We start from the raw sequence: 25706 nt of genomic DNA on the forward strand, positions 1-25706 counted from the left end.
TGGGAAAAATTACTGATGGACAGACGGGTAAACAACAGGTGATCAGTAAAAGCTCTCTTGAACAATCTGTTCAGGAGTAAATATTTAAAATTTCTGGAGACACAAATGAAGGCTGCAGCTTGTGAAGCTATTTTAATCATCATTACCTGAGGTCTGAAGGGTTACTACGGAAGCCCATTGGTGCCACATAGGAAAAATATTTTATCTGGCGGCAGCCAGATAATTATTTGGCGGCTGCCACTTATTATCTGGCAGCCGCCACATAATTTTCTGGCGGCCTCCATATAATTTTCTGGCGGCCGCCACATAATTATCTGGCGGCCGCCACATAATTATTTGGCGGCCGCCAGATAAAACCTGGCTTCCTGTTGCGCGCGCATGTTTTAATGGGAGCTTTTTATTTATTTAATTTTATTTAATAACTTAATTTTAAAATCGCCCACCTGTGACATCCAAGATGCTAGATGCTATCTTTCTATGTCGACATGCAACTTATTTATGTAAACATGCAAGATAAATATGCTGACATGCAACTTATTTATGTCAACATGCAACTTATTTATGCGATATGCAACTTATTTATGTCGACATGCGAGATGAATATGTCAAAATGCAACTTAGTTATGTTTACATGCGAGATAAATATGTTGACATGCAACTTATAAGTTGCATGTTAACATAACTAAATTGCATGTTGACATAAATAAGTTGCATGTCGACATAAAGACGTTGCATGTTAACATAAATAAGTTGCATGTTGACATCAATAGGTAGCGTATCTAGCATCTTGGATGTCACATGTTGGCGATATTTGAGACTTTTTATAACTCTTATTTGATTGCAGTTTTTTTGCATGTCAACATAGTTATGTTGCATGTTGACATAACTATCTTGCATGTCAACATATTTATCTTGCATGTCGACATATTTGATAGAAAAATAACTTGCACACAAGGGGCAGAGATATGCCAACATATACTTGGAATAATCTTATTGTAAAAAAGAAATATTTTTAATGTTAGATGCCTGTGTTTGTTATCAGTATACAAATGTTAACTTAATTGTTGGGTAATTCAACAGTTTGAGAGTTTTCGGAGTTTCCATAAACCTTGTATAACAGATACCGTCCGACTTACAGATTTTCCCTTTGATCACAAAATAAATAAATATAACGATTTAAATTATATACCTAAATATAGTTGTTTTGATTTTCCCGGTTAGTTGTAGTTTTTTAAAAATTTTCTTGGGGTCTTATTTTACATAATATACCGTTGTGTCAATTTTCTACAATTATGAAGAACAGTCCCGGTCGGGATTTAGCAAAATTATGAAGTATCAGGCAATTGCACAAAGCCAAACTTTAGCATACTACATGTAGATTGAAACAACTAATTCAAACTCATAATTTTTGGAACATAATGGAGGAAAACGTGAACAATTACAAATTCAAACTTTCAAGACCCCGCCTTTCAGTACCCTCAGTACTTTGATTTACCCAGAGAGCCTGGCCGATCACGGTCTTTTTATTGTACTGCCTTTCATGTGATTTGGAATAAGAGTATAACAACACAGTCAGTTAAATAGTTTCATTTTTATGGCCACGAATGCTAGTACACACTAATCCTAGTTCATCCTTATAAAGTCATAGATGGATCTGCTCTCGTGATAGTATTGCCTGTACTAGCTATCGTGGTCAATAAAGCTGACTTTAATCTGCGTTGGTTAATTCTTATACCAAAATTAAAACATATAGAAGGCAGTGCGTTCCTTTACTTATACATGTTTACATAAAATTCCTCTCAAGTTAAGGTTTTTTAATGTTAAGATTTCCTGAACGGGTGTTTAGTTCAGTTTTAAAAGTTCAGAATCAACTCTAAATACCTTGTTTTACAACATACATGTATAATACAAGGCACAAAGTAATATAAAATTCATTCTAGATTCTAACAACAAAGTCTTCTATACATTCAACTCAACCAGTTTTTTCAAAATCCTAAGCTCTGCAATTGATATTTAATGTCAAGTTTCAGAAATAATTAATAAAACTAATAAATTAGAGTGTATCCACAACTCCCTAAAAAGCTCCCATTAAAACATGCACGCGCATCAGGAAGTCAGGTTTTTTCTGGCGGCCGCCAAATAATTATGTGGCGGCCGCCAGAAAATTATGTGGCGGCCGCCAAATAATTATCTGGCGGCCGCCAGATAAAATATTTTTTCTACGTGGCACCAATGGGCTTCCGTAGGTTACAAACAGAGGGGAAAGAAATTTGTCTATATAAATTATAGGTTCTTTTTCAAGAATAAGATTATTAAAAAGATCCATTTATCATATCCAGTACATTGCTGCGATCTACTGAAGAGCATCAAGGGGCATGGTTTAATTGGATTTAAGATATACAGTAGTTGTATCCATAACAGTACATATTTTTCAAATTTATTTCCAAGGTACACATATAAGTACAAAGTACATTGATAACCAGAATAAATACACAATCAGCTTTCCTAATTTGCTGAATAATATTGCTAATTAAATGATAAACATACTATGGGTGGGAAAACAAAGATGTTCTAATACAAACATAGTATCTTTAAAATATCAATACTTTACACAAAAGCTACATGTATATGGAGTTCCAAAAATGGAACAGTGTGTACCAACAATTGAACAATTCAAATTTTGAATTTAAAACTGAAGGTTATTTTTGAGATGATTATGGCAATTGGTCAGTCTGACACAAATTATTTTTTTTATTCGCATTTTTCTGAAAAAACAAGCAAGAACAATAAAAGCTATACTGTCTTTTGTGAATAGACCTCTGATAGTGCAGTTGTTCAATTCAAATGTGGTAATGCCAATAAGAACAATTTAAAAAAGATAAAAAGTAACATAAAAAGATTCATTACCAAATAAAACAAGTAAAGTGATTTAGTAAAACAACATTTAGGTTTTCTGGTAACTTAAAATACAAGAAGGACATTTAGCTGCCAGTTAAGATAACAAGTTCTCATCTCTTAATCCTGTGTAGCAGCAGGGCAATACCTTGTTGCAATAGCCATCACTGCTGTTGCGTAACAATGGTAATCTGTCCAATACAAACCAAAATTCATTTTCACTAACCCTTTTTAAAAAAACAATTTTGTTAAACGCATGGGTAAAATATTGTACCGTTACATACAAGTACAATGCACCGGTGCATGTCAATGTACTAAACAGACAGTGATTGATATCTTTAACAAATGTGATTTAAGGCATTCCATTTTCTATATATCTATATATTTGAGCAACACATAGCTTTTGAAATTCCATTGTTATATAATTTTTTCTATTATTGGTAAATTACTGTTACTTTTCAATTAATTAAAAAAATGATAATGACTAGTAAATGATGAAAAGTAGACTGTATCTAAATGGTACATGATATAATCTTTAGTTATCTGATGGGTGTATAAACTTTACAAGACTATGATGGTAGATGCTGCTATTAATGGATTTGAGTTTAAGATATCAGCAAGTGTAAAATAAATCTACACAAACAGTAACACAATGTTCACAATGGAATCTATATGTCCCATTAAAAAAGCATGCAGAGTTTAGAATAACACCACACTTGTTCTAGGATGTGGCACCAGGGATTTTCCCAACAACCTGTAAATAAAATAAATATTTGATGAAACAAGATTTTGGTGCATTTGCAGTTTTTTGGGTTTTTTTTAAGTTTTAAGACTTCAGTTTGTTACTGACCTTAGAGAGGTCAACCCCTGTGAGGGCCTGGACAGCAGGAGGTAGCTGACTCACTAAGCGGCTCACTTCACTGGTGGTTCTGTCGTCCCCGACCATCACTATAGTATCAGTCTTGGACAGAGGAGCGGCAACCTCAGCAGCAATCTATAAAAAGAAAGTACAGGTCTCTTTCATGTTGCTCCTGATTTCATTGTGTTAATATGATGTACATTGAGAATAATACACTTCTGACCTTTGGCAAAGTCTCTAGAACCAGAGACAACATGGCAGCTTCTCCGTATTGTTTGTAAGCTGAAGCCTTCAGTCTCATCTTTTCTGCTTCAGCCTTGCCCACACATTCGATGGCTCCAGCCTCTGATCCACCAATCAAACGGATCCTCTCAGCCTCAGCATGGGCAGCCTCCACTGTTTGTTTCCTAAAATGTGTGAATTGTTTTAAAATTTATTTACGGTAATTTACAATGAATCGCCTGTCTTAATATAACATGTCAATGAAAAAGACCATTGGAGCAAGTGTGTGTCATTGCAAAACTAACTCATTCTGAATAAAAAAAAATGTTAAAAAAATATACATGCATGTCTTATATTTTTGTTTCAAAAAAATAAAACCAACCAAAATCACAAAACCTACACTATCTTTATGAAAACATGATTATGCACTAGATGAAAAATGCAATTTCTTGATCGAAATTCAAATAATCCTAATTTCATATAAATATATGTATTAAACTAAAGAATCTGAAATGTTTGTGATAAAGTAAGTTCTGCACTCACTTTACTTACATCAAACCCTACAATAACACAGAGCAATATTTCACAAAAATACAATAAACAATAAGACTGGATGTCTGAATATCCCAACAAACACAGCTGTAGTTCATACATTCCTCATCCCTTTGATTTGAGAGGTTGCTTACCTCTGACCTTCAGCCAGCTGTTCGACCTTGTAAGCCTGCGCCTCTGCCGGTCTTTTGACAGTGGCTATCAGTTCCTTCTCCTTTCTGAGGATTTCCTTCTCCTCCACATCAATGAGCTTCCTCCTCTCCACCACCTCAATCTCAATCTCCTCCTGCCTGATCCTCTGTCTCTCACGGGCTGCTTGAAGCTGATAGGCCAATTCAGCCTCAGCTTTCTACAATATAGAGACTTTAATAACATCCGAGTGATAATGTATACTGGGTAATTTTTCGCCACATATAATTTTAGACCTTCTACACTTGCAAACAGTTTTGCCCCATCTTGAATTCACCCAGTCACAGTTCTGTTTTAAAAGATATAATCTGAGACATTGGAATTTCTCTGGTCTGAAATTTGTCCGCTGACAACAAAGGGGTGAAAATAAAATGGGGATGAATATTTTTCTGTATACAGGTACTTCCTACAAACACAACAGATTTACAATTACTGAGGTTCCCACCTTGGCATTGACTTCCATGTCAAATGAAGCTTTCATCATCTGGTACTGCCTGGAGGAGTCTGCAATCTTTGTGTCAGCCATGAACTTGGTGTCCATCAATTGCTTGTCACACTCTGCTTCCTGTTATAAAAGTTATCAATGATTCAACATATAATTCATTTCTGATGAGCCATTTGCTTGGCTGAAAGAATCTAGGTAAATAGTTTGCAAATATAGTACATCAATCTGAATGACATTCTATTTGCACAACCTCTCCCTATTTAAAAGCTAATTTTTATTACTACATGTATCTGTACCTTCTTCCATAAAACTTTTTATTATTAATTTTAAGGATCAACTTCAAAAGCTTTAAGAATATTTACTCACATTCACTACATCAAAACAGTTTACGCCTTTTTATAAAGTTCACATTTTAAAAGTATAAACTTTCTGAAACCAATTATTATTTGTGTAACATTATAGCTATCAAATTTATTTCTTTAACCCATCACAATTTTCTTTTACCAGTAAATCAAACTTTAACCATTTCATTTCATTAACTGATAAATTATTTTCCTCCTTTAAAGATTAATTTGAAAGAGCTTACAACCAAAATTGATTTGGGCTCTTTAATAAACTAACCCTGATTCCTGCATCCTTGTTTGCCTCTGCTACACCAATGTCTGCGTCTCTCTTGACATTGGCCGTCTGGGCTCGTCCCAGGGAGGAGAGGTACTCCACTCTGTCGTTGATGTCCTTGATGGTGAAACTGAGAACTTCAATTCCCATCTTACCAACATCAGGGGAAGCAACCTCTCTCACCAGCTGGGCAAACTGGTCTCTGTCTTGGTAAATTGCTTCCACGGTCAAAGTACCTGAATTATTTGGAAATGCATCTCTATAGGAGTGTACAAAATACATCATGGAATAGTCTTTTCATCCATTGCATTCAACATTCTTCTGGCATAGAATGATCTATGTCAGCCATTCCACATACAAGGATATGTAACAACATTAAAAATGATTAACACTAACCAAGTCATTTTACAAATCATATGGTTTCTATGCAGTTTCATTTTTCAAAATTTCTGAATTCTGATAGGTTGTTTCATGTACAATTTTGTTTCAAAATTACAATAACACATCCCATAGAGAGTATTGTATTGATGCGTAGAGCATACCAAGAATGGACCTGAGATGGCCTTCCAGGGTCTGTAGAATCACCGACTCTACATGGGCCACACTCTTCCCCAAGAACTGTTCACAGGCGGTTTTCAGCAGCTCGGGCTCCTTCATGATTTTCACCTGAGCCACACCTGTCACTGTGACCGGGACACCTTCAGAGGTCTCCACGCTCTCACATACTGGGTTCAAGGTCATAACCTCCAAGGAGATTCTAAAAAAAATGAAACATAAATAGTTAAACATTATGCCTATAAAGATAGGTAATGATTTACTATTTGAGTTAAAACTCTTAAATGGTGTAGAATAATTCTTACTTTTGTAAATGTGGAATTTTATGATTAAAGGGAATTTGCACTAGACATACTGTAGAAAAGTATATGGAAAACATAGGTAATCATAGATTACTAAGCTCACCGAGACGGAGCATCACCCTTATGAGACATCACCTTCATAAGACCACCTTTATCATTTTATATGAAAATCATACTTTATGATCTTGGATATTCATGGATTCTGTTTTGACAAAATATCGTGTATCATCTGATAAATTTTTTTCTGATAATCATATGTTCATATGTTAATCAATTCAATGATATAAAATTAAATATTGCATCATGTCATATTTATAATATATATCATATAATACAATAAAATACCGTAATAAACAATAATGAGATATGATATTGTAACGTATGATATGACATTGTATTGTGTTATACCTTATTGTATTTGATCACATAATACAATATCATAAAATATAATACAATATAGTATTATATTACAATATCATATTGCATAATACATCATAACATTGAAACATGATATCATATTGTATAATATTATTTTCATGCATTATAAGGTATTCTATCATTGGTTCTTTTGATATCACGTGTCAAAGTATAAAAATGCGAATTGACTTGTACTTTCTAAAAATAAGCTTTAAAAACTCGGATTGACCAGTACTTTCTAAATATAGATAAGGAAAATTTTCCTCGAATGTTAAAATGAATTTGATTGGCTGGCCTGATTCACCCCAACCAATCAAAATTCTCTCCGCGTAAACAAACAACAAAGATGGAAGTTGCAGACAGGATATTTCGTAAATTTCGAGTGCTAGAAGTTAGACGACCTGCTAGCTAAATTTTACATGGAAGCTAGAACGACGAATGGAGATATGTATATAAAGACTTCGAAAATAGTATAACGAATATAGTCCTTTCACTCGGTCAATCCATAGATATATCGACTTCACAGAAAAGCATATCGATATCTATGGATCGACCTCATGAAAGGGCTATATTTGTATAATATAGTATGATATTGTATTGAATGACACTGAAACATATTTGATACATTATAAGATATTATATCATATAATACAATATGATTTGATTCCAACATTGTATCTTATCAAATGATACAATATTATGTGATAAAGTAAAATATTATATAATACATTATTGTATTATACATATTGTATCATATGACACAATAATATATATTACAATACCATATAATACAATTTCATGTGATATGATAATATATCATATAAACCAATATCATATCATACAATATCGTATGAAACCATATTATATAATATCACAATATCATATAATACAATTTCATGTGATATAATTCTATATTACTGAAACTAATATCATATTATACAATATTGTATGATACAATATAATATTTTGCAATATCTTATGTAATTGTATCATGTGATAAAATATTAAATTAAAAATACAATATAATATTATACAATATTGTATCATAATATACAATACTATACATAACAATATCATGATACAATATCATATCATAAAATATAAAAAAAAAAATATGATACAATATCATATCGTATCGTATAACTTTTTATAACTAATATAACAAATGATATCATATTGTATCATATCAAACAATATTGTTTCATATCATACAAAACTATATCATAGGAATCATGTTATATCATTTATCAACAAACACATCTATCTATCGAGCTGGTTTGAGTGAGGTAGGAGATTTCTTTAGCATCCTTGATAATGGAGATCAGGCTCTGCATCTGAAGCAACCTCTGCTAAAATTTATAATATAGTTAAATCAGCTATGCAAGCTTTCATCTATAAAACATGTGACCTGTTCTTAAAAACTAAACCTCATCCAGCATCCGAAACCTATGGCTCAGATTCAGCATTCAAGCCCATCAGGTGCATTGGTATCATAAGAGGCATCATCCATGCAAGTTTGGTGAAGTTTGGACCAGTAATAACTAAGATATCATCATCAGAGGGCACTAGCAATTAAAACCTTTACTTCGTCCAGCATCCGCAACCTATGGCTCAGATTCAGCATCCATGCCTGTCAGGTGCATCTGTATCATAAGACACACCATCCATTCAAGTTTGGTGAAGTTAGGACCTGTAATAACTAAGATTTATTTTTTAGCATCCTTGATAATGGAGATCAAGCTCTGCATCTGAAGCTACCTCTGCGATTTATTCATATTGCAGTTAAATCAACTATGCAAGTTTGAAATAGTACTATCATCTATTAAATATGTGACCTGTTCCAAAGACTTAACTTTATCCAGCATCCGAAACCTATGGCTCACACTCAGCATTCAAGCCTGTCAGGTGCATCAGTATCATAAGACACACCATCCATGGAAGTCTGGTGAAGTAAGGACAAGTAATAACTAAGATATCATCATCAGAGGGCACCTGTTTCAAAAACTTTATTTAACCAGCTCTTAAAACCTTAACCTCCTCCAGCATCCGAAACCTATTGCTCAGATTCAGCATTCAAGCTTGTCAGGTGCATCAGTATCATAAGATGCACCATCCATACAAGTTTGGTGAAGTTAGGACCAGTAGTAACTAAGATATAATCATCAGAGGGCACCTGCAACAAAAACTTTAACCAGCTCTAAAAACCTTAACCTCTTCCAGCATCCGAAACCTATTGCTCATATTCAGCATTTAAGCTTGTTAGGTGCATCAGTATCATAAGACGCATTATCCATACAAGTTTGGTAAAGTTAGGACCAGTAGTAACTTAGACATTGCTATCAATGGGCACCTGCAACAAAAACTATAACCTGCTCCAAAAACCTTAACCTCCTCCAGCATCCGAAACCTATAGCTCAGATTCAGCACTCAAACCTGTCTGGTGCATCAGTATCATAAGACACACCATCCATGCAAGTTTGGTGAAGTTAGGACCAGCAGTAACTAAGATATTGCTATCAAAGGGCACCTGCAACAAAAACTTTAACCTGGTCCAACAACCTTAACCTCCTCCAGCATCTGAAATTTAGGACCCAGATTCAGCATCCAAGTATTTCAAGTCCATAAGTAGGTCCAGATGCATCATCCATGCAAGTTTGGTGAAGACAGGACAAGTAATAGCTTAGATACAGGACCTGCAACAAAAACTTTAACCAGGTCCGGACGCCGACACGGACGCCACCGCCGACGCCGAGGGTATAGCATAAGCTCTCCTTGACTTCGTCTCGGTGAGCTAAAAAATTATCTGTATTCTTGTGAAGCAATCAACAAGATTGGATCCAAAGGATTTGATTTCAAGCAGATTGTTTCTTCTTTCAGTTAAAAAAAACAAAGCAATGGAGAATTTTCACCTTTTGAGTCCATTGTCCAAGTTGGCAGTATTTTGTGAGATTTGAAAAATTAATTGTGCATTCCTCTTTTTCCCTGAGAAGTGATGAGACTACGGCCTTACCTCTGGACATCTGACACCAGGCACCAAGACCAACCCCAGCCCCCAACAATGGTCTTTCTTCCTGTGGAGCCACCACATCCTCCTGATGACAGAAAATAGTAAAAAAAATTAATGTAAATATTTATCAAATTTGTTTCACCCATCTCTAAAATTCACAAACCATCATGACCAAAAATTAACTTCAATCTAAAAGGTGGTATGGGACACCTGTGAATGTCAATTCTATAATCATAATACTTTCACATTTTCATTTTAGAGTTTCTAAATTATACAATATTTGACAAATAATGTTTCAAAAATTTTATTTTCACAAAGATAAAAGTTGTAAAAGCCTGCTGCCTTAGAGGAATTCGAACTCATGACTAACAGATTTCTAGTCAAGGCTCTAACCAGTTACGGTATTCTTTTAGTAACTATGCTGGAAGGAAAAAAAATTATAAAATCATACTTGTGTAATGGGATGGGAGAAATAATGACGGACCAAGAAATAGGCAGAATGCATTTACAGCAAACTGCTTCAACTTATTCTGGACAGTTGATCTTCTTTGTTTAAATTTGGCTCTATATAAAACTTTCCGTGATATTTTGATTATTTAAATTTTATTAAATTTGGTTACTGTATGATAACTTTGCAGTCAGTCCCTATACATGTGCACACAATCATTTTCATTTTCATCAATACTATATGATTTCTCTAGTCTAGTCATGTGACATCGTTTTGCTTTCGTGTATTTCTTGCAATTAACTTTAAGTTTTTTTCTTTATTGAGTACATTTCCTCAAGTTTCCAATAATTTTACAGCAAATAAACAGTTTAAGCATATCGCAACCAAGCTAACACCATCAAGTAAACAATGTGCTATATTTAGATCTTGGAAAATCTACAACATTCGATAAAGGCGGAGGTGTCGAAAAAGGCACATCATATTAAAACAAGAAGTAATCACGTCTCGTTTATGCATTTATTACCGATTAAAAAACTCAGTGTACCACTATGCCAAAATTGGCCAGTGGACACTGACACCTGACTAGAGATTCAGGAGGCCTGGGCTGAATCTCTGTCTGGTCCGTCATTATTTCTCCCATCCCATTTCACTCGATTTTTTTTGTATTCAAATAGGAAGTATATCACAATATGCAGGTGTCCAATACCACTTTAATGTGGCAGAATAGTACATTTATCATTCTTCAAAGCTTCATCTATTGAATAATTTGAGTTATAACAAAATCCATCAGAAGGGTGGATTTATCTTGTGGATAACCCAAATTAACTGGTAACTATGAATATCAGTCTCTGTTACACATGTTCATAATTATCTTACACATGTAAGTATGCAGGGTTTTACAATAAAGATGTTGTTTCATACCAAATAAAGTTGTAATATTAAATTGGTCCAAAAATTAATGCATAATATAAAAAAGATTTAATCTCAGTGGGTGGTTAATATTAATAAATAGCATACATGGCGAGAAGTTAACAGTTGCTTCAAGGAAACATACGCGTGTTTGGTCGATTCTTCACTGTGGTAGGATATAATATTACATACAGTACATATATGTACCATGTGCAGGGTATGTGCAGATGTTATACTGTACGTCGTTTGAATTAATTGAAAATGTATATATTGCATACATTAAAAAAATGAAAATAAAAACTGCAATGCATTAGAATCGCTGATAAAAAGCTTTTACGGACCGTGACAATAAGACTAAAAGGGGTTGGGTCGCCGTAACATAATACCGGAAACTGACTTTATCGAAGTTGCTGCGAAGATTCGAAAGCAGGGTATTTTTTCTCTTTTTTCTGCAAAGGATTTACACAGCTTTTAAAAAAAACTTACCTGAAATAACAAGCGCCTCATTTGTCCCAACTGTATTAATGTTCCCCATCTTCAACAAATGCTGAGGTATTGCTTAAGATGATGTTATTAAGCAATATATGCAATAGCAATAGTATTTGGGTTATTGTGAAATCGGCACAGTGTAAGAGACAAGCGGATGTGGTCTAATCTCCGGAAAAATACAAACGGAAACAAACCACTGGGCTTGGCTATCGGGGAGAGGAGACGAGTTCTTTGTTACTTCTATCGAAGATACAAATTATTATCTTATGTATGTTTCTGTGTTAATGTTATTGCATTAAAAAAAATTCACTGAAAACCCCTGTTACAATCATGTTAAAAAGTGTACTTCAGTATTTACTACGAATTCACTCGGACAGGGGTTTTCAGTGAATGTTTTTAATGCAATGCACAGAAATACACTTAATATGACTAATTTCAATATTCTATGTCTTCGGGAACAATAATAAAGAACTCCACTATCCGACAACTGAGCTCATGTACGTAAAACAAACCTGAACTTTTTTTTATTTTACCCATTTTTAAACCGTTAACTGTTAAACCTAGAAATTGATTAGAAAATTCAATTGAGCCAAAAACAGGAGTAACGACTTTATTGTTTGAGGAAACTAGAATATAAAAGACCAAACATTTATTATAAGTAAATATACTGCATAGTTATTGATCAGTATGACAGTTATATCACTTAAGATATTTCATATAGTACTTTAGTTTAATACACATGCCAATTTTTTCAGGTCATTTTACAATAAACATTAATAAATTTATTTTTTAAATTTTATCCAGTTTTCGGACATGTTTATGTCTGTATTAACTATTTAGATTTTAGATTTCGACATATATTCTAAAAGTAGCTCCGGGACAGAACAACAAGTAGATGTGTAATTTTGTGGAATTAGGAACATGCTTAAATAATTTAAAAGAGTAAATAGATATTTTTAAAAAAATGTTTAAATATCATATTAAGCTGTGAAAAGTGCTTCTTTTAAAAGCATATTAAATCTAAGTGTATCATCTATACATATGCCACTTGTAAATTTAGCAACGATTCCAAGTCATGTATCATAGACGACAGGCACGTAGCATCCGGGAGGGGGGGCACTTTTTTACGCAGCAAAGTTTTTTTTTATGATATTTACTTACAAAAAAAAATTAATTAACATAGAGTTCCCCCCCCCCCGCCCACTTTTATGGGCAGTGAAATTAAAGAGTTAAAGGTATACTTTACTTCTGTCCCCCTCCCCCCCCCCCCCCCCCCCACGCATTAGGATTTTGGAAAGAAACCCCTTTTTTTTCTTTTTTCTTTTTTTTTGCTTATCAAGATTTTTTGGATGAGTCTGCCCCCCTTTCAAAAACGATGCTATGTGCCCGTAGGATTAGATAATCAAAATATTTATGTGATAATTTCTGGCAACATCACTTCGTCAATAAGTAGTTTGCCAGTGAGGGGATTTCTCATTAATTTTGAAGTTATTTTTTTTAACCACGAATGGGGTGGGGGATATCGAGTGGAAAAATGGATAAGGAGTTAGAGACGTTTTGGCCCCAAGAAGTTTAGGGCACAAGCTAAGATGTTTAGACCCAAAGATGTTTAGGCCTCAGTCAAGATGTTTAGGCACCTATTTTAAGATGTTTAGGCATATTGTTGTTTAATTATATGATTGTATACATGTATATATCTTAACTCAATGCATTAATTGATAGTTGAAACTGCATCACTGCTTTTGAGCACTTTTAAGCTACATACACGAATATATGTCAGGCACGTAGCATCCTTTTTGAAAGTTTGGGGTGGGGGGGGGGGGTGGGGGGGGAGGGGGACAGACTCATCCAAAATATCTTGACAAGAAAAAAAAAATGGAAATTTTGAATTTTCCAAAATCTTCAAATTCCTAATCCGTGGTGGTGGGGAGGGGCTGGCGTAGCTTCAATTTCTTATTATCAAATCAATTTTTTACATACTCCCAAAAAATTGGGGGGGGGGGGGGGGGCAACTCCATGATAATTCAATTTTTTATATGTAAATTTAAGAAAATTAGTTGCTTCGAGAAAAAGTGTATCGAATGCAAATGTTTATGCAAGGCAATGTAAACATTATATATCCACTGGCACTGAAAGTTAATATATATATTGCATGCATTGTTAAAAAAGAAGCATTTCTTTCAATTTGCCTCCGACGCCACCGTCTTGTTGGCTACAATCGTAACTACTCGGCCATTTTATCGGTTACGGAAAAGGGCGAGCGTGATCCGAATGGTGTTGGCTACTTGCCAACACCTCCAACTGGAATCAAGTTAAGTCGTACCCAACCCGACTCGCACCCAAACCAACTCGTACCCAAATATTTGAGTACGACTTCACTAGTCAACTCGTACCCACGAGAAAAAATATATTTATACTAGGAAAATAAAATACAATAGTTTTCATTCATATGTTATGTTTTTTATTTATGTTTTATTTAACTTTAAATTAACTTTGCCTGTTGCCTAATCCATTTGATTACTCAAAAAATATGTTTTAATTATAAAACAATATCTAATATAGTGATTTACTTACCGTTTTCTTGCAGGAAACACACCTCTTTCGAACAATGTTGATCTACCAAAAGTGATGAAAATGTGTGTTTCTTCTTAATTATGAGCAGCATGTTTATTTTGTGCTGACAAACTCATTGGTTGATCGGTTGAACGGAATCACATAAAGCAATTAATTTTGATTTTAATTGATGATAGTTAACCTGCTCATAACCATTCATGATCCGTCCGCATTCAAGTACAGAACTATACTATAGTATACCAGATTTTTATAACAAATTCTTTTAAATTTGTTATACAATTCGCATATTAATGTTATCGATAATATACAAAACATAACAACATACGAATAAAAGCCATTCATTTTATTTTCCTAGTTTAAATATATTTTTTCCCCGTGGGTAAGAGTTGACTAGTGAAGTCGTACTCAAATATTTGGGTACGAAATGGTTTGGGTGCGAGTCGGGTTGGGTACGACTTGACTGTAAATCCTCCAACTGTCGTATCGCCCCAAAGCCAAAGCGCCCCAAATTTTTTTTGGAGCGCCCAATTACGTTTTACGAGCGCCCCAAATGTATTCACGAGCGCCCCAAAGTAAATTATCAATAATCGAAAACGTTTTCATGAGCGTCCCAAAATGGTTTTCCTGATTATGTCTTAATCATATGTTAATATATTTTGGGGCGCTCGTAAAAGAAGCCCGAACAAAAAACAAAATTTAAGCATTCGGATCATTGGAAAATTTTGCTCATAACATTCAAATGAATACTGTAAGCGAAAATGACTTTGGGGCGCTCGTACGTAAAAAAAATTTAATCATGAAAAAAACAACATTTGGGCCGCTCGTGACATACACTTGGGGCGCTAGTGAATTTTACTTGGGGCGCACCAAGAAAAATTTGGGGCGCTCGTGCATGGGGCGCTTTGGCTTTGGGGCGAAGTGACCAGCACCCGGCTACTTACTCGTTCCATTCGGCACACCTCGGCAGATTCGTACCTCATCTAGTTTAAGTTTGATGTAGGATACCGGAATCGGCCGAGGTGCGCCGAATGGTCTCGTTCAACCAGACGCTCGGCTATCTCCGTAAATCTCTGCTCGCCGGAGATTTACGGAGACAGCCGAGCGTCTGGTTGAACGAGACTAGTTTGCGATATGGAATCTACCGAAGGTTGTCGAATCGGAGATGGCCGAGATCTTATGGGCAAACACAGAGAGAAAAAAAATCTAAAAACCTGGTAACAAAATTGTATTTAATATGTTTGATTTAATTAATGTAAATATTATATTAATAATCATTTTAAAGAAATAATGAAAAACTGATCTCGTTAAAACGAGATCTGGGCCGAGATCAAGTACGTGACGTCAGAGAGAGAGGGTAGGGGACACCGCGACCAGTGAGTAAGCGTTATCTTTTATGATTTGTTTGTTTTACACATCATTTGTAATGAATCATTTGAGATTAAGATCTTATAAAAATAGAAATATTGATTTATCGTATATCTATGCAATTCTTACGCAAAATCTCTGTCTATATAAGCCACTCGAATTCAACATCATGAACATGTTCAAAGCCGTTGTCTCGTTGTTTTGAAGCACTGAAAGAGATATTTCTGTGATTAAGATACTTGTCAAATGTCTCTATTATTTATACATTTGTAACATCTTTGCGTTTGCAAGAAGATTATAAACTAGACGTCTTCCTTTTGAATTGCAGTTGGATTAACTCTCATCAAAGAAAATGACAAGTGACTTAGATAGGTGAGTAAAACAATAACATATCTCCTTTTGTCGGTAGGTCAATCAATTTTGGATAATAAACAGATTGAGAGTACGCGCGAGATTCTGAAAGCATGTATTCTCATTTTTTCAACAAGTTTCTTCCGCAGATAAAAAAAATATTTGACTATTGTCTGTCCCAAGTTTATGTAGCTCATTTGGACAATTTTTAATAAAAATTCACATACCATCAGGGGATGATACCTATGAGAAATGTGCAGTTGAAATCAATGAAAGGGTAAATATCCAATTCCAAGATATCTTCATTGACACATTGTCGTTTTTCACTCCGAGTCGAGAAAATTCACAGACGAAAACTGATATCGTATGGAGATTTAAAATGGGGAATATCATGTTTAAATTTTTACTCCATTCGGAACTCACTTGCACAATTTTCCAATGTATCATCTGGGCCATCATCTCTTTTGCAATGGGAAACCCCCGTAGACTCTTTATTTTTAGCCATGAATTGAAATCTGAAAAAGGGGGCGTTTTAGGGAAGAAATCTTGGGATTTTTTTTATACTTTTGAAAGCTAGACCATTGTTTAAACCCAGAGATATATTTATAAATATAGGACAATTTAAGAAAATTTTGATTGTTACAGTTTGTCATAGTATACCATAACTTCAATTTCACTCTTTCACTATTAATTTCCTATTTTAAATTCAATTTTTTAAATACTCCTAATAAGGCAACTCCATGATAGTTCATCTTTTTATATGTAAATTTAAGAAAAATGTTTGCTGCAAGTGTAAGTTTTTTTTGGGGGGGGGGGGGAGGGGGGTATGTTACAACCCTGTCTGTTGAGATACGTATATAGCAAAAAATTTCTAGATTTCTTTTTTCAAACATCAACTACCAAAAAGTCGTGTGTACAATACGCACCTCCATAGTTGGATGTGAAATGATGAAAAAAATTGCTGTCCATATGTATAATACTCACCCCAAGGAAAAAAAAGAAATTTTCAATGCATTGATTATGTATTCAAAGTTCTGAAAAGTAATTACATTTGCAGATCCAAACCAGAACAACAAAAGTAATGACTTGAATGATAATAAGTCCAATTCAATAAAATATTATGAAGAAACATTTTTATGTTGTATACCATCAATATGTTATCAAGTTGTACACATAATCAATCTTTTGCTGACAGTTTCTATATATAAAACAATAACATTAAACTCCATAACAGGACGAAAAGTAAATAAGGTTAAATTATAGTTATAGCTAATATTCCTGCACTTGAATGAATTAAACTGTGAAGTCCAACGCAAGAGAGAAATGTTGATTACATCATATTATTGTTTGATCATATTATTGGCTAAAAAAAGGTGCATATTACGTATATACAAGACTTTACAACATACAGTATATCTGGATAAAGAGTATCAAAAATGCATTTTGTTTGGGGATTTATGGTGAAGAAAATCTGTCAGTGACATCTTTTATCTATTCAGAAAAAAGGTGCAATATTAATGTTTGCTTGTGTATTTTAGACAAATTGAACAGTTGAGAAGATGTGAAGTAATTAAAGAGAGTGAAGTTAAAGCGCTTTGCGCTAAAGCTAGGGAAATTCTTGTAGAGGAGAGCAATGTTCAGAGAGTTGATTCACCAGTCACAGTAAGTATAGCAGTACGCATTATCTTTAATTTAATTAATGATCTATAAATTTTGAAATGGGTCTGCAATTTATTTGACATTGATGGAAACGATACAAAATTGAAATGTGATAAATTGCTGATCTCTTTGATTGATTTGTTTTGTAGGTGTGTGGGGATATTCATGGCCAGTTTTATGATCTAAAAGAATTATTTAAAGTCGGAGGTGATGTTCCAAACACGAACTATTTATTTATGGGAGACTTTGTGGATCGGGGCTTTTACAGTGTTGAAACCTTTTTGTTATTATTAGCTCTGAAGGTCAGTACAATGTTCTTATTGACTGATTATATTTTTATAGATGTTGAAGATATTCACAGATCCAATTAAATTCATTTAAATAAATAAAGTACACTAGTGGAAAATAACCATTGAATGATTGGCACACAACCTTAAAGTCCTTTATTGTCGATCTTCTTGGGGGTCTGAGAGCATCAACAATTTACTGATTGTCCATGGCAAATAAAATCTCATTTCAGCCTCCAATCTACTTGTCTGTTTAGGAAGGTAATATTCCAGCTGTCAGGGATGGGGTAATTGAAAGAAGTTTTTGTAATTGAGTGTAATTAATTACATTTTTCAAACTTATTGAAAGTAATTAATTTCATTTGAAAAAATCAATGTAATTGTAATTGTAAGTAATTGACAAAATTATTGATGCATTTGAAAGTAATTAATTACATTTCCAAGTAATTGACTTCAACCCTGCCAACTGAAGACGATGAAATTTTACCGACGGAGGTTGATAAGATGTGTTGCTAATTTTGAAACAAAATGTGTAAAAAGTGGTTATGACCTGGTCCCATTAACCAGAAGGTGGTGTGGTAGTTCTTTATTTGCCCTTGCTGTTATGTCTGCATGTTAACTATTACAAACAACCTAAATGAAATATAACCTGGTTTTCCTGTTTAATTTTAGGTAAGGTATCCAGACAGAATAACACTGATTCGAGGAAACCATGAAAGTCGTCAGATAACACAGGTTTATGGATTTTATGATGAGTGCCTAAGGAAGTATGGCTCTATCACAGTTTGGAGATACTGCACAGAAATATTTGACTATCTTAGTCTTTCAGCAATCATTGATGGAAAGGTAAGGAATTTTGGTGGAATATTTTTGATGTACACAAAATTAAATTGATTCGGTCAAAGATTACATTGAGAAAGTTATCAACGAAAATACTGATATGTTACCAATATTTTTTGTTAGTAGATTTTAATAATGAAATATTTTTAGGTAAAATCAAGTTACCTCCCCCCTTTAACAGAATATAATTGAAGTGGTGTTTGATTATCAGTACATGATTTGATAACAATAAGCTTATCTTGTTGTTTTACACAGATATTTTGTGTACATGGTGGATTATCCCCCTCTATACAGACACTAGATCAAATCCGTGCAATAGACAGGAAGCAAGAAGTTCCACACGATGGACCAATGTGTGACTTACTATGGTCAGATCCTGAAGGTCAGTGCTGCATCTCCATTAACAGATCATGCTGCAATGTCAGGATTTTTCTGACTACTAAAAATAAAACAAACCTGGAGATGAATGTTTTTTATGTACCCATTGAGGTTTTTTAACATCACTATAATGACACAATATTTGATGTTTTGCAGACATGCAGGGCTGGGGAGTGAGTCCTAGAGGAGCCGGGTACCTCTTTGGACATGATGTGGTGGCACAGTTTAATGCAGCCAACAGTATTGAGCTTATATGTCGAGCTCATCAATTAGTAATGGAGGGTTATAAGTGGCACTTTAGTGAAACAGTTCTGACTGTATGGTCAGCTCCGAACTACTGTTACAGGTGGGTTTGTTAAATAGAGTTATTGTATTAACTTTTGATTCTTTTGTTGCCCATATTTGTGTTTATAGAATATTTTCCATCTTGTCCAAATTGATACATGAACAAAAGATTTTAAGACATTGTTTTAATATGCTTTATTGTTTCAGATGTGGAAATGTTGCAGCTATTTTGGAATTAGATGAACATTTGGACAGGGACTTCACCATATTCGAGGCAGCTCCTCAGGTAAATTGTTTATCTGCAAACCTGTTAACCTTTTGAGACTACATTATTTATTTGACCACTCAGTAGCAGGAACTCGTTTTCTTCAGAGCTCCATTATTATGTTCATATTCAAAGCACCACATATCTTGGATTTGCATCAACTTTTGAAAAAAACCATATGAAACTTGATAAAAAATTATTTTATTTTGATTGTAGGAGTCAAGAGGTATACCATCCAAAAAGCCACAGCCAGACTACTTCTTATAGAACTTACACATAGAGAAGAAACTGGGAACTGTGTAAAACAACTGTGTGAGATCTGTGGAACAAAGGGCTAAGACATGAGACACTTGTTAATAAAGTGCCATGTTTGTGTACTTCCACCAGCAGACTGGGGCCAGGGAAGGTCTGCAGTACAAGTCTGTGATGCTGTTATTTATAAACAGAAACAGTGATTTTAGTTTTTTTCCTGTTTTAAGAATCACATAATCACAAAACACCGAACTCAATCAATTATATCACGCTCCATTTATTACATCATGTCAGAAATCTATTGATGCAAAACTGTTGATGCTGTTATATAAAGACTTCCTAAAATATAATTAATACATCAATTGTCTTTTCATTGTATAACTGTCATACTCATCCACACAATGTTCTGTTATATGTATGATTGCTGTAGTTGACAGATGGATCTGAGATATTTTTTTGTCTATGTTGTAATTGTTCATGTTATGTCAAATTAATGTAAAGTAGGAGAATATTGTATTGAGAATTTCTTTTAATTTTTTCACTTTTTTCCCCAATTTTGTGTGCATCTTTGGTATTTAGTTGTGTGTCAAACTCTAAGCTGCAGGTTGTTTTCTTCTTCCATCAGTTGACGCAAATTTTAGTTGTAGTAACAGAAATTCAACAATCGCTAATGATGCATCAGCAGAGTTTTATCACGGCAGTTTTATAAATAATGAATATTTGTAAGCATTACTGATTAAATATATCTATGAAACATAACTTTATGTAGTTTGATATTGATTGACAACATTGAAATGTACTCTTCACTACTGAAAAGTTCTTGTAAATGAAACAAGTATAAAGGGGTTGTTTTCCTCAGTAATTCAACAGATAAATGATAAGTGGGTAGTCACTGATTTCATGATGTGTACCGTTCTTCCTGGTTCTCTGTTATTGTGTACAGTGCTATATATATACTGTATATCTTTATAGAAAATCTATTGATACATATACATTTAAGTATGAAAAGGTGGATCACAAAATCTTACATTTGACTGCATCATGTGATGATGTCCAAAGAGACAGGACAGCTAAACATCTAAGCCACAGGTCTGGAATAAAATTCGGATAGAAGAATTTTATCAGTATGGTGGCTATAGACACCTTTACATATTGCGTAAAAACAGAAACAGAAAGAGGGTGAACTATTTCTAATGTTATACTTTCTAGCATGCAAAATTAATATTAAGTCTAGCTATCAGCTATTTGACGATTTATAAATTGTATACACTTTAAGAGTGCCATACTAGTATATGGTGAATTGAATTGAAAGCATAAGAGTTGGTTATTGTTGGTTAACTGAGAAATATTGCGGTGTTGATTATTGTTCTCCCATTGTCAGATCCGGTTTGAGGAAATTTTCTGTTGATAAAAAATTTAAGTTTGCAAATAAATCCCCAAATACCTTAATTTGAAAGACTGTCTTTCAGAATAATAGGAAGGAAAAGCCTAGTCTTTATTATATGGTTGATATTACTGTTTTATTGCACTGCATGAGTAAGTATAGGTACGTGAGAAACGAAATAACTTAATGACTGAACTCTGCAGCAGTTAATAAGAAGTTTGAAAATTCAGGGAATGTGGTATTTAATATAATCATATATGATTAATCGATCAAAATGATTGAAACTGGACAGATTGTGATTTTGATGTTGTTAGTAGTTGTATGATCTATATCATATTTCAAATGAAATAAAGGAGAAAGTACACATGTTAAAAAAAAACAACAACAAAAAATCGACCGTTTTATATTGCTTTATAGAAACAATGTACGGCATCGTTGCTAAAATTCTGTCTCGGGAACTCTCTAATCTTCGATACATTAAAAATATTTAAATTTACTTATATGAACATACATAACGTTGCAAACAATAGTCTTTCTCTGCTTATTGTTGCCCGCTGCCATCACATGCACCATTATGAACCATTTAAACATCATTGTATATAACCGATTGTAAGTGTGTATTGGGTACTCGTTAACGTGGGGTAATCAGGAATGACCATGTTATGCAACAAGTTAGCTAACTTCTTAAAGTAAATCTCGATATACAACTGAAATAACGAACTTGTTATTTCGTTGATACTGTAGACATGGAAATATTTGCCGCATTTTATTATCGCTCCTTTCGACCTCGCTGTTGGTGGTGAATTAAAGACTGGGCGAATTCAAGACAATGTTTACATAACTTTGTTCGTAAGTAAGGGTATCTATTTTTTATGATTGTGTCTGGGCGAATTCAAGACGGAGTTTGATCAAAGCATAACAATATTTAGGTCCTAGTGTCAACTCGTTTTAATGGGTAACTTTTGCCTCGGGTTCGGAATCTCATAGATTTTCAGCAATGGCGGCGCCCTTGCAAAGCACGGGTGTCAATGGAACATATCAGAACAACACACCCAAATTAACGCCCAAAGACGTTGAAAGTTTTAGTTTTGTTATGGATCATGTTATTGGCAATCGTAAAGAGAGGAGGGCACAGGTTATTCCACTTGGAGGGATCCCGCAGTTCCCCAAAACTAGAGAAGAGATGCTGGTGTCTGGCTTTTTCGAGAGCTGTGTGTGCAAATCGGCATTAAGCTGTGTTGCAGGTAACTAGAACACATAAAGAAAAGGTTGATTTATATCTTATTCGAGCTTTGAAGACAAACAGAAATGATTGATGTGAATATTGATTGGTAGTATTGTAAATATTTTGTGCATTGGTACTTTATAGTTCAACAGGTGGGACCAATCGCCCAAATGGGATATTGGCCTACTAGCCCGTTGGGGATATAATGGCCCAAATGAGATATAAATTTAAATCAAATTTTTTTTATTTTTTGCATTTTAAATTTATATCCCATTTGGGCTATTATATCCTGAAAGGGCTATTATATCCCATTTGGGCGATTGGTCCCAACCTGTTCAACTGTATATACATGCAGTGCGGGAACGGGACGTTTCGCCCCTATTGACGTTTTGCGCTGAGACGTTTCGCTCCTAAAGACCTTTCGCGCTGAGATGTTTCGCACCTATATTATTTATTTTATATATTGCGATGTTTTCAGGCAAATATATATATATATATATATATATATATATATATATATATATATATATATATATATATATATATATATAATTAAAATTGACTTTATTGAAAACATATCTACAAATGATCATGTTTAATGTGGTACATTCACTGATAATTTTAATAATGTAAAAAGCAATTATTCTATCCACGTTCAAATATAATTATGTTTGTTTAGCAATCATTATTAAGTGTCTGAATCGGTTTTCTAATTAAGATATTATAACTAATTTGGAGGCTCTCCATGTCAAGCTAAAGAGGAGAAATTAAACTTTTATGATAAATAAGATTTGAATAAATCATTAATTTTTGTCAGTAGAATGATTTCTCTTCTAAGGAATATACAACAGATAAATTTTTGTACAGGGCGACAATAATTCAATTTTGCTCGGCATTTCCACAAAAGTATGGCTAACAGAAATTTATAATCTGATGTTAATATATATATTTAATTATAATCATATATTAGAATAATTTGATTAGCCAAAGGTGTTAAAACTTATTTAGAGGCTCTCAATGGTAGGTTAATATCAATTTACTGTTACCACATAATTAAAAGCTGCAAAACATCTAAATCAAGCAATCATAATTATGTGTCTCATCAAATTTCTAATTACCCTAAGGTGTTATAATTCATTATTTGGAGGCTCTCCATGCTGATATCAATTTACTGTTACCACATAATTAATAGGCGCGAAACATCTCGGGGCGAAACGTCTCAGCGCGAAAGGTCTTTAGGGGCGAACCGTCCCGCACTCTGCAGTGCAACCACTTTAGTCTGTTCCAAGTTATTGCTTCCATCAATTTTTGATGATTTTTAATAAAAATACACATACCTGTGAAAGAAATACAATTGAAATCGGTGAAAGGGAATATATCCAAGATATCTTCATTGAACAATTATCCCTTTTCACTCGTAAAATTTCACAGGAACGAAAACAAGTTTCTTACGGAGATTTGTAATGGGAAATGTTTACATCTTTTTGTCCACTCAGAATACACTCAGAATACATCGCGCAATTTTTTAACATTATCATCCGGGCTTAATAATGGCTGATGCAATGCAAAATTTCCGTAGACTTTCAATTTTTGGATGTGTATTGAAACCCGAAGCGGTAGAAGGGGCGTTTTTAAACAGATAATCTGGACATTTTTCATATAAGTGGATGAACGTAGTTTGAGCACAAAGGTATTTTATACTATTATTGAAATATCAAGCAAAAAGTGGTGGAAGCAAAAACTCGGGACAGAGTATAGAATGTGCAGCATCAACGAGTCTTGTTTTCATCAAATTAACTTTATATGGAAGTAATAACATCTAGTACAAAGCGAGAATATGTGATTGATATTCCTGTGTAATATTCCTATAACATGTATAAGTTTCGTACGTTTTGTAGGGTTTGGACTGGGTGGTTTGTTTGGATTGTTTACTGCTGGTGTTGACCCCATGTCCACAATGTCTACTGAAACTCCTACTACAAGAATGGTCCTAAAAGAAATGAGGGCAAGATTCTGGTCCTATGGCAAAAACTTTGCCATTGTTGGAGCAATGTTTGCTGGAACAGAATGTTGTTTAGAGACAGTTAGTAGACATTTATTTTCAATCAAACAGTCGGGTTTTATCTAAAACTAATTTATATAATTGAAACTAGTTCATTCAGACTCAATTGTATTTGGTAAAAATTTTATTTCAGTATCGAGGAAAGACTGAGCTTGGGAATGGTACAATTACTGGATTTATTGTCGGAGGTGTTCTTGGCCTCCGAGGTAAGTTTTTACAAATTATTTTTGGGATTAAATTTTTAATATTTTGTTTGGATTTTTGTTACTGCTACAAAATTGAATTGTTTTGAGTATTTTCTGACCATTTCCTGTTTCCTCTCTTTTAGCGGGACTGAAGGCTGGGTTGTTTGGTGCCATGGGATTTGCCGCTTTTTCTACAGCCATTGACTTTTATTTGCGTCATTGACATAAGATTGATTTAAACATGTTGTATATAGTTTGTAAATATTTCACACAATTAAATATAAATATACATGTAATATTATTTATGCGATATTTCATTTTGTTTTATTTTGTTGTTTTTTATCAGGACATTACACTTATGTATGAATTGATACTTAGGATTTTATAAATAATGCTCAGAGGATTTTGCATACATTTTTTATTTTTGCAAGGGTGGCCCCTATAAACCCTGGAAGTAAGGGAAAGCATAGTACTGTCTCTCTCTCTCTCTCTCTCTCTCTCTCAGATAATTTTTCAGCAATTATTTATAAAAGCAATAGGTAGAAAATAAAACACCTTCTAACAACAAAAATTTTATCAATTATTTATTTTTGAACTTAATTGTTTTATTTAACGACCAAAACACTGCTAATTAAATAAATGCGTGAACGATAGATTTCAAGTGTATGAACTGGTTAGGACGCGATT

The 25706-nt window shown here is 33.9% G+C and overlaps 3 protein-coding genes across 4 annotated transcripts; 2 read left to right on the forward strand and 1 right to left on the reverse strand.

Annotated features, from left to right (window-relative positions):
• Positions 1 to 2425: 2425 nt before the first annotated feature.
• LOC128189209 (flotillin-2-like) lies at positions 2426 to 12061 on the reverse strand. Its single transcript, XM_052860728.1, has 9 exons — positions 11905 to 12061; positions 10065 to 10146; positions 6323 to 6537; positions 5784 to 6016; positions 5163 to 5282; positions 4663 to 4877; positions 3978 to 4161; positions 3746 to 3889; positions 2426 to 3649 (listed from the first exon to the last, which is right to left on the reverse strand). Exons 1-9 carry the CDS (start codon positions 11951 to 11953, stop codon positions 3617 to 3619), a joined length of 1275 nt encoding a protein of 424 aa, XP_052716688.1. The 5' UTR covers positions 11954 to 12061; the 3' UTR covers positions 2426 to 3616.
• A 3716-nt stretch (positions 12062 to 15777) lies between these two features.
• Positions 15778 to 20922, forward strand: LOC128189443 (serine/threonine-protein phosphatase 4 catalytic subunit). Of its 2 annotated transcripts, none has more exons than XM_052861053.1 (9): positions 15778 to 15854; positions 16175 to 16218; positions 17736 to 17859; positions 18006 to 18158; positions 18816 to 18989; positions 19239 to 19365; positions 19518 to 19707; positions 19854 to 19932; positions 20128 to 20922. In XM_052861053.1, exons 2-9 carry the CDS (start codon positions 16199 to 16201, stop codon positions 20176 to 20178), a joined length of 918 nt encoding a protein of 305 aa, XP_052717013.1. In that variant the 5' UTR covers positions 15778 to 15854; positions 16175 to 16198; the 3' UTR covers positions 20179 to 20922. The 2 variants fall into 2 exon arrangements, with proteins under 2 accessions (XP_052717013.1, XP_052717014.1); XM_052861054.1 differs by having other exon boundaries at positions 15786 to 15858.
• Positions 20923 to 22524: 1602 nt separating this feature from the next.
• Positions 22525 to 25322, forward strand: LOC128189444 (mitochondrial import inner membrane translocase subunit Tim22-like). Its single transcript, XM_052861055.1, has 4 exons — positions 22525 to 22791; positions 24671 to 24855; positions 24968 to 25040; positions 25163 to 25322. Exons 1-4 carry the CDS (start codon positions 22545 to 22547, stop codon positions 25240 to 25242), a joined length of 585 nt encoding a protein of 194 aa, XP_052717015.1. The 5' UTR covers positions 22525 to 22544; the 3' UTR covers positions 25243 to 25322.
• Positions 25323 to 25706: the final 384 nt, after the last annotated feature.

The sequence above is a fragment of the Crassostrea angulata genome, chromosome 6 (assembly GCF_025612915.1).
Source record: "Crassostrea angulata isolate pt1a10 chromosome 6, ASM2561291v2, whole genome shotgun sequence".
Classification (NCBI taxonomy): Eukaryota; Metazoa; Mollusca; class Bivalvia; order Ostreida; family Ostreidae; genus Magallana; species Magallana angulata.

What these genes read in the sequence shown, in the direction of transcription:
- LOC128189209 (XM_052860728.1), bottom strand. Translation starts at nt 11,953, where the DNA reads ATGGGGAACATTAATACAGTTGGGACAAATGAGGCGCTTGTTATTTCA. An exon ending in ACAAGGATGCAGGAATCAGG is followed by an intron (nt 5,283 to 5,783) that starts GTTAGTTTATTA and finishes CTTTTATAACAG; the next exon opens with GAAGCAGAGTGTGACAAGCA. An exon ending in TTCTAGAGACTTTGCCAAAG is followed by an intron (nt 3,890 to 3,977) that starts GTCAGAAGTGTA and finishes TTCTTTTTATAG; the next exon opens with ATTGCTGCTGAGGTTGCCGC.
- LOC128189443 (XM_052861053.1), top strand. Translation starts at nt 16,199, where the DNA reads ATGACAAGTGACTTAGATAG. An exon ending in ATGACAAGTGACTTAGATAG is followed by an intron (nt 16,219 to 17,735) that starts GTGAGTAAAACA and finishes TGTGTATTTTAG; the next exon opens with ACAAATTGAACAGTTGAGAA. An exon ending in GAGTTGATTCACCAGTCACA is followed by an intron (nt 17,860 to 18,005) that starts GTAAGTATAGCA and finishes TTTGTTTTGTAG; the next exon opens with GTGTGTGGGGATATTCATGG.
- LOC128189444 (XM_052861055.1), top strand. Translation starts at nt 22,545, where the DNA reads ATGGCGGCGCCCTTGCAAAGCACGGGTGTCAATGGAACATATCAGAAC. An exon ending in CAGAATGTTGTTTAGAGACA is followed by an intron (nt 24,856 to 24,967) that starts GTTAGTAGACAT and finishes ATTTTATTTCAG; the next exon opens with TATCGAGGAAAGACTGAGCT. An exon ending in AGGTGTTCTTGGCCTCCGAG is followed by an intron (nt 25,041 to 25,162) that starts GTAAGTTTTTAC and finishes CCTCTCTTTTAG; the next exon opens with CGGGACTGAAGGCTGGGTTG.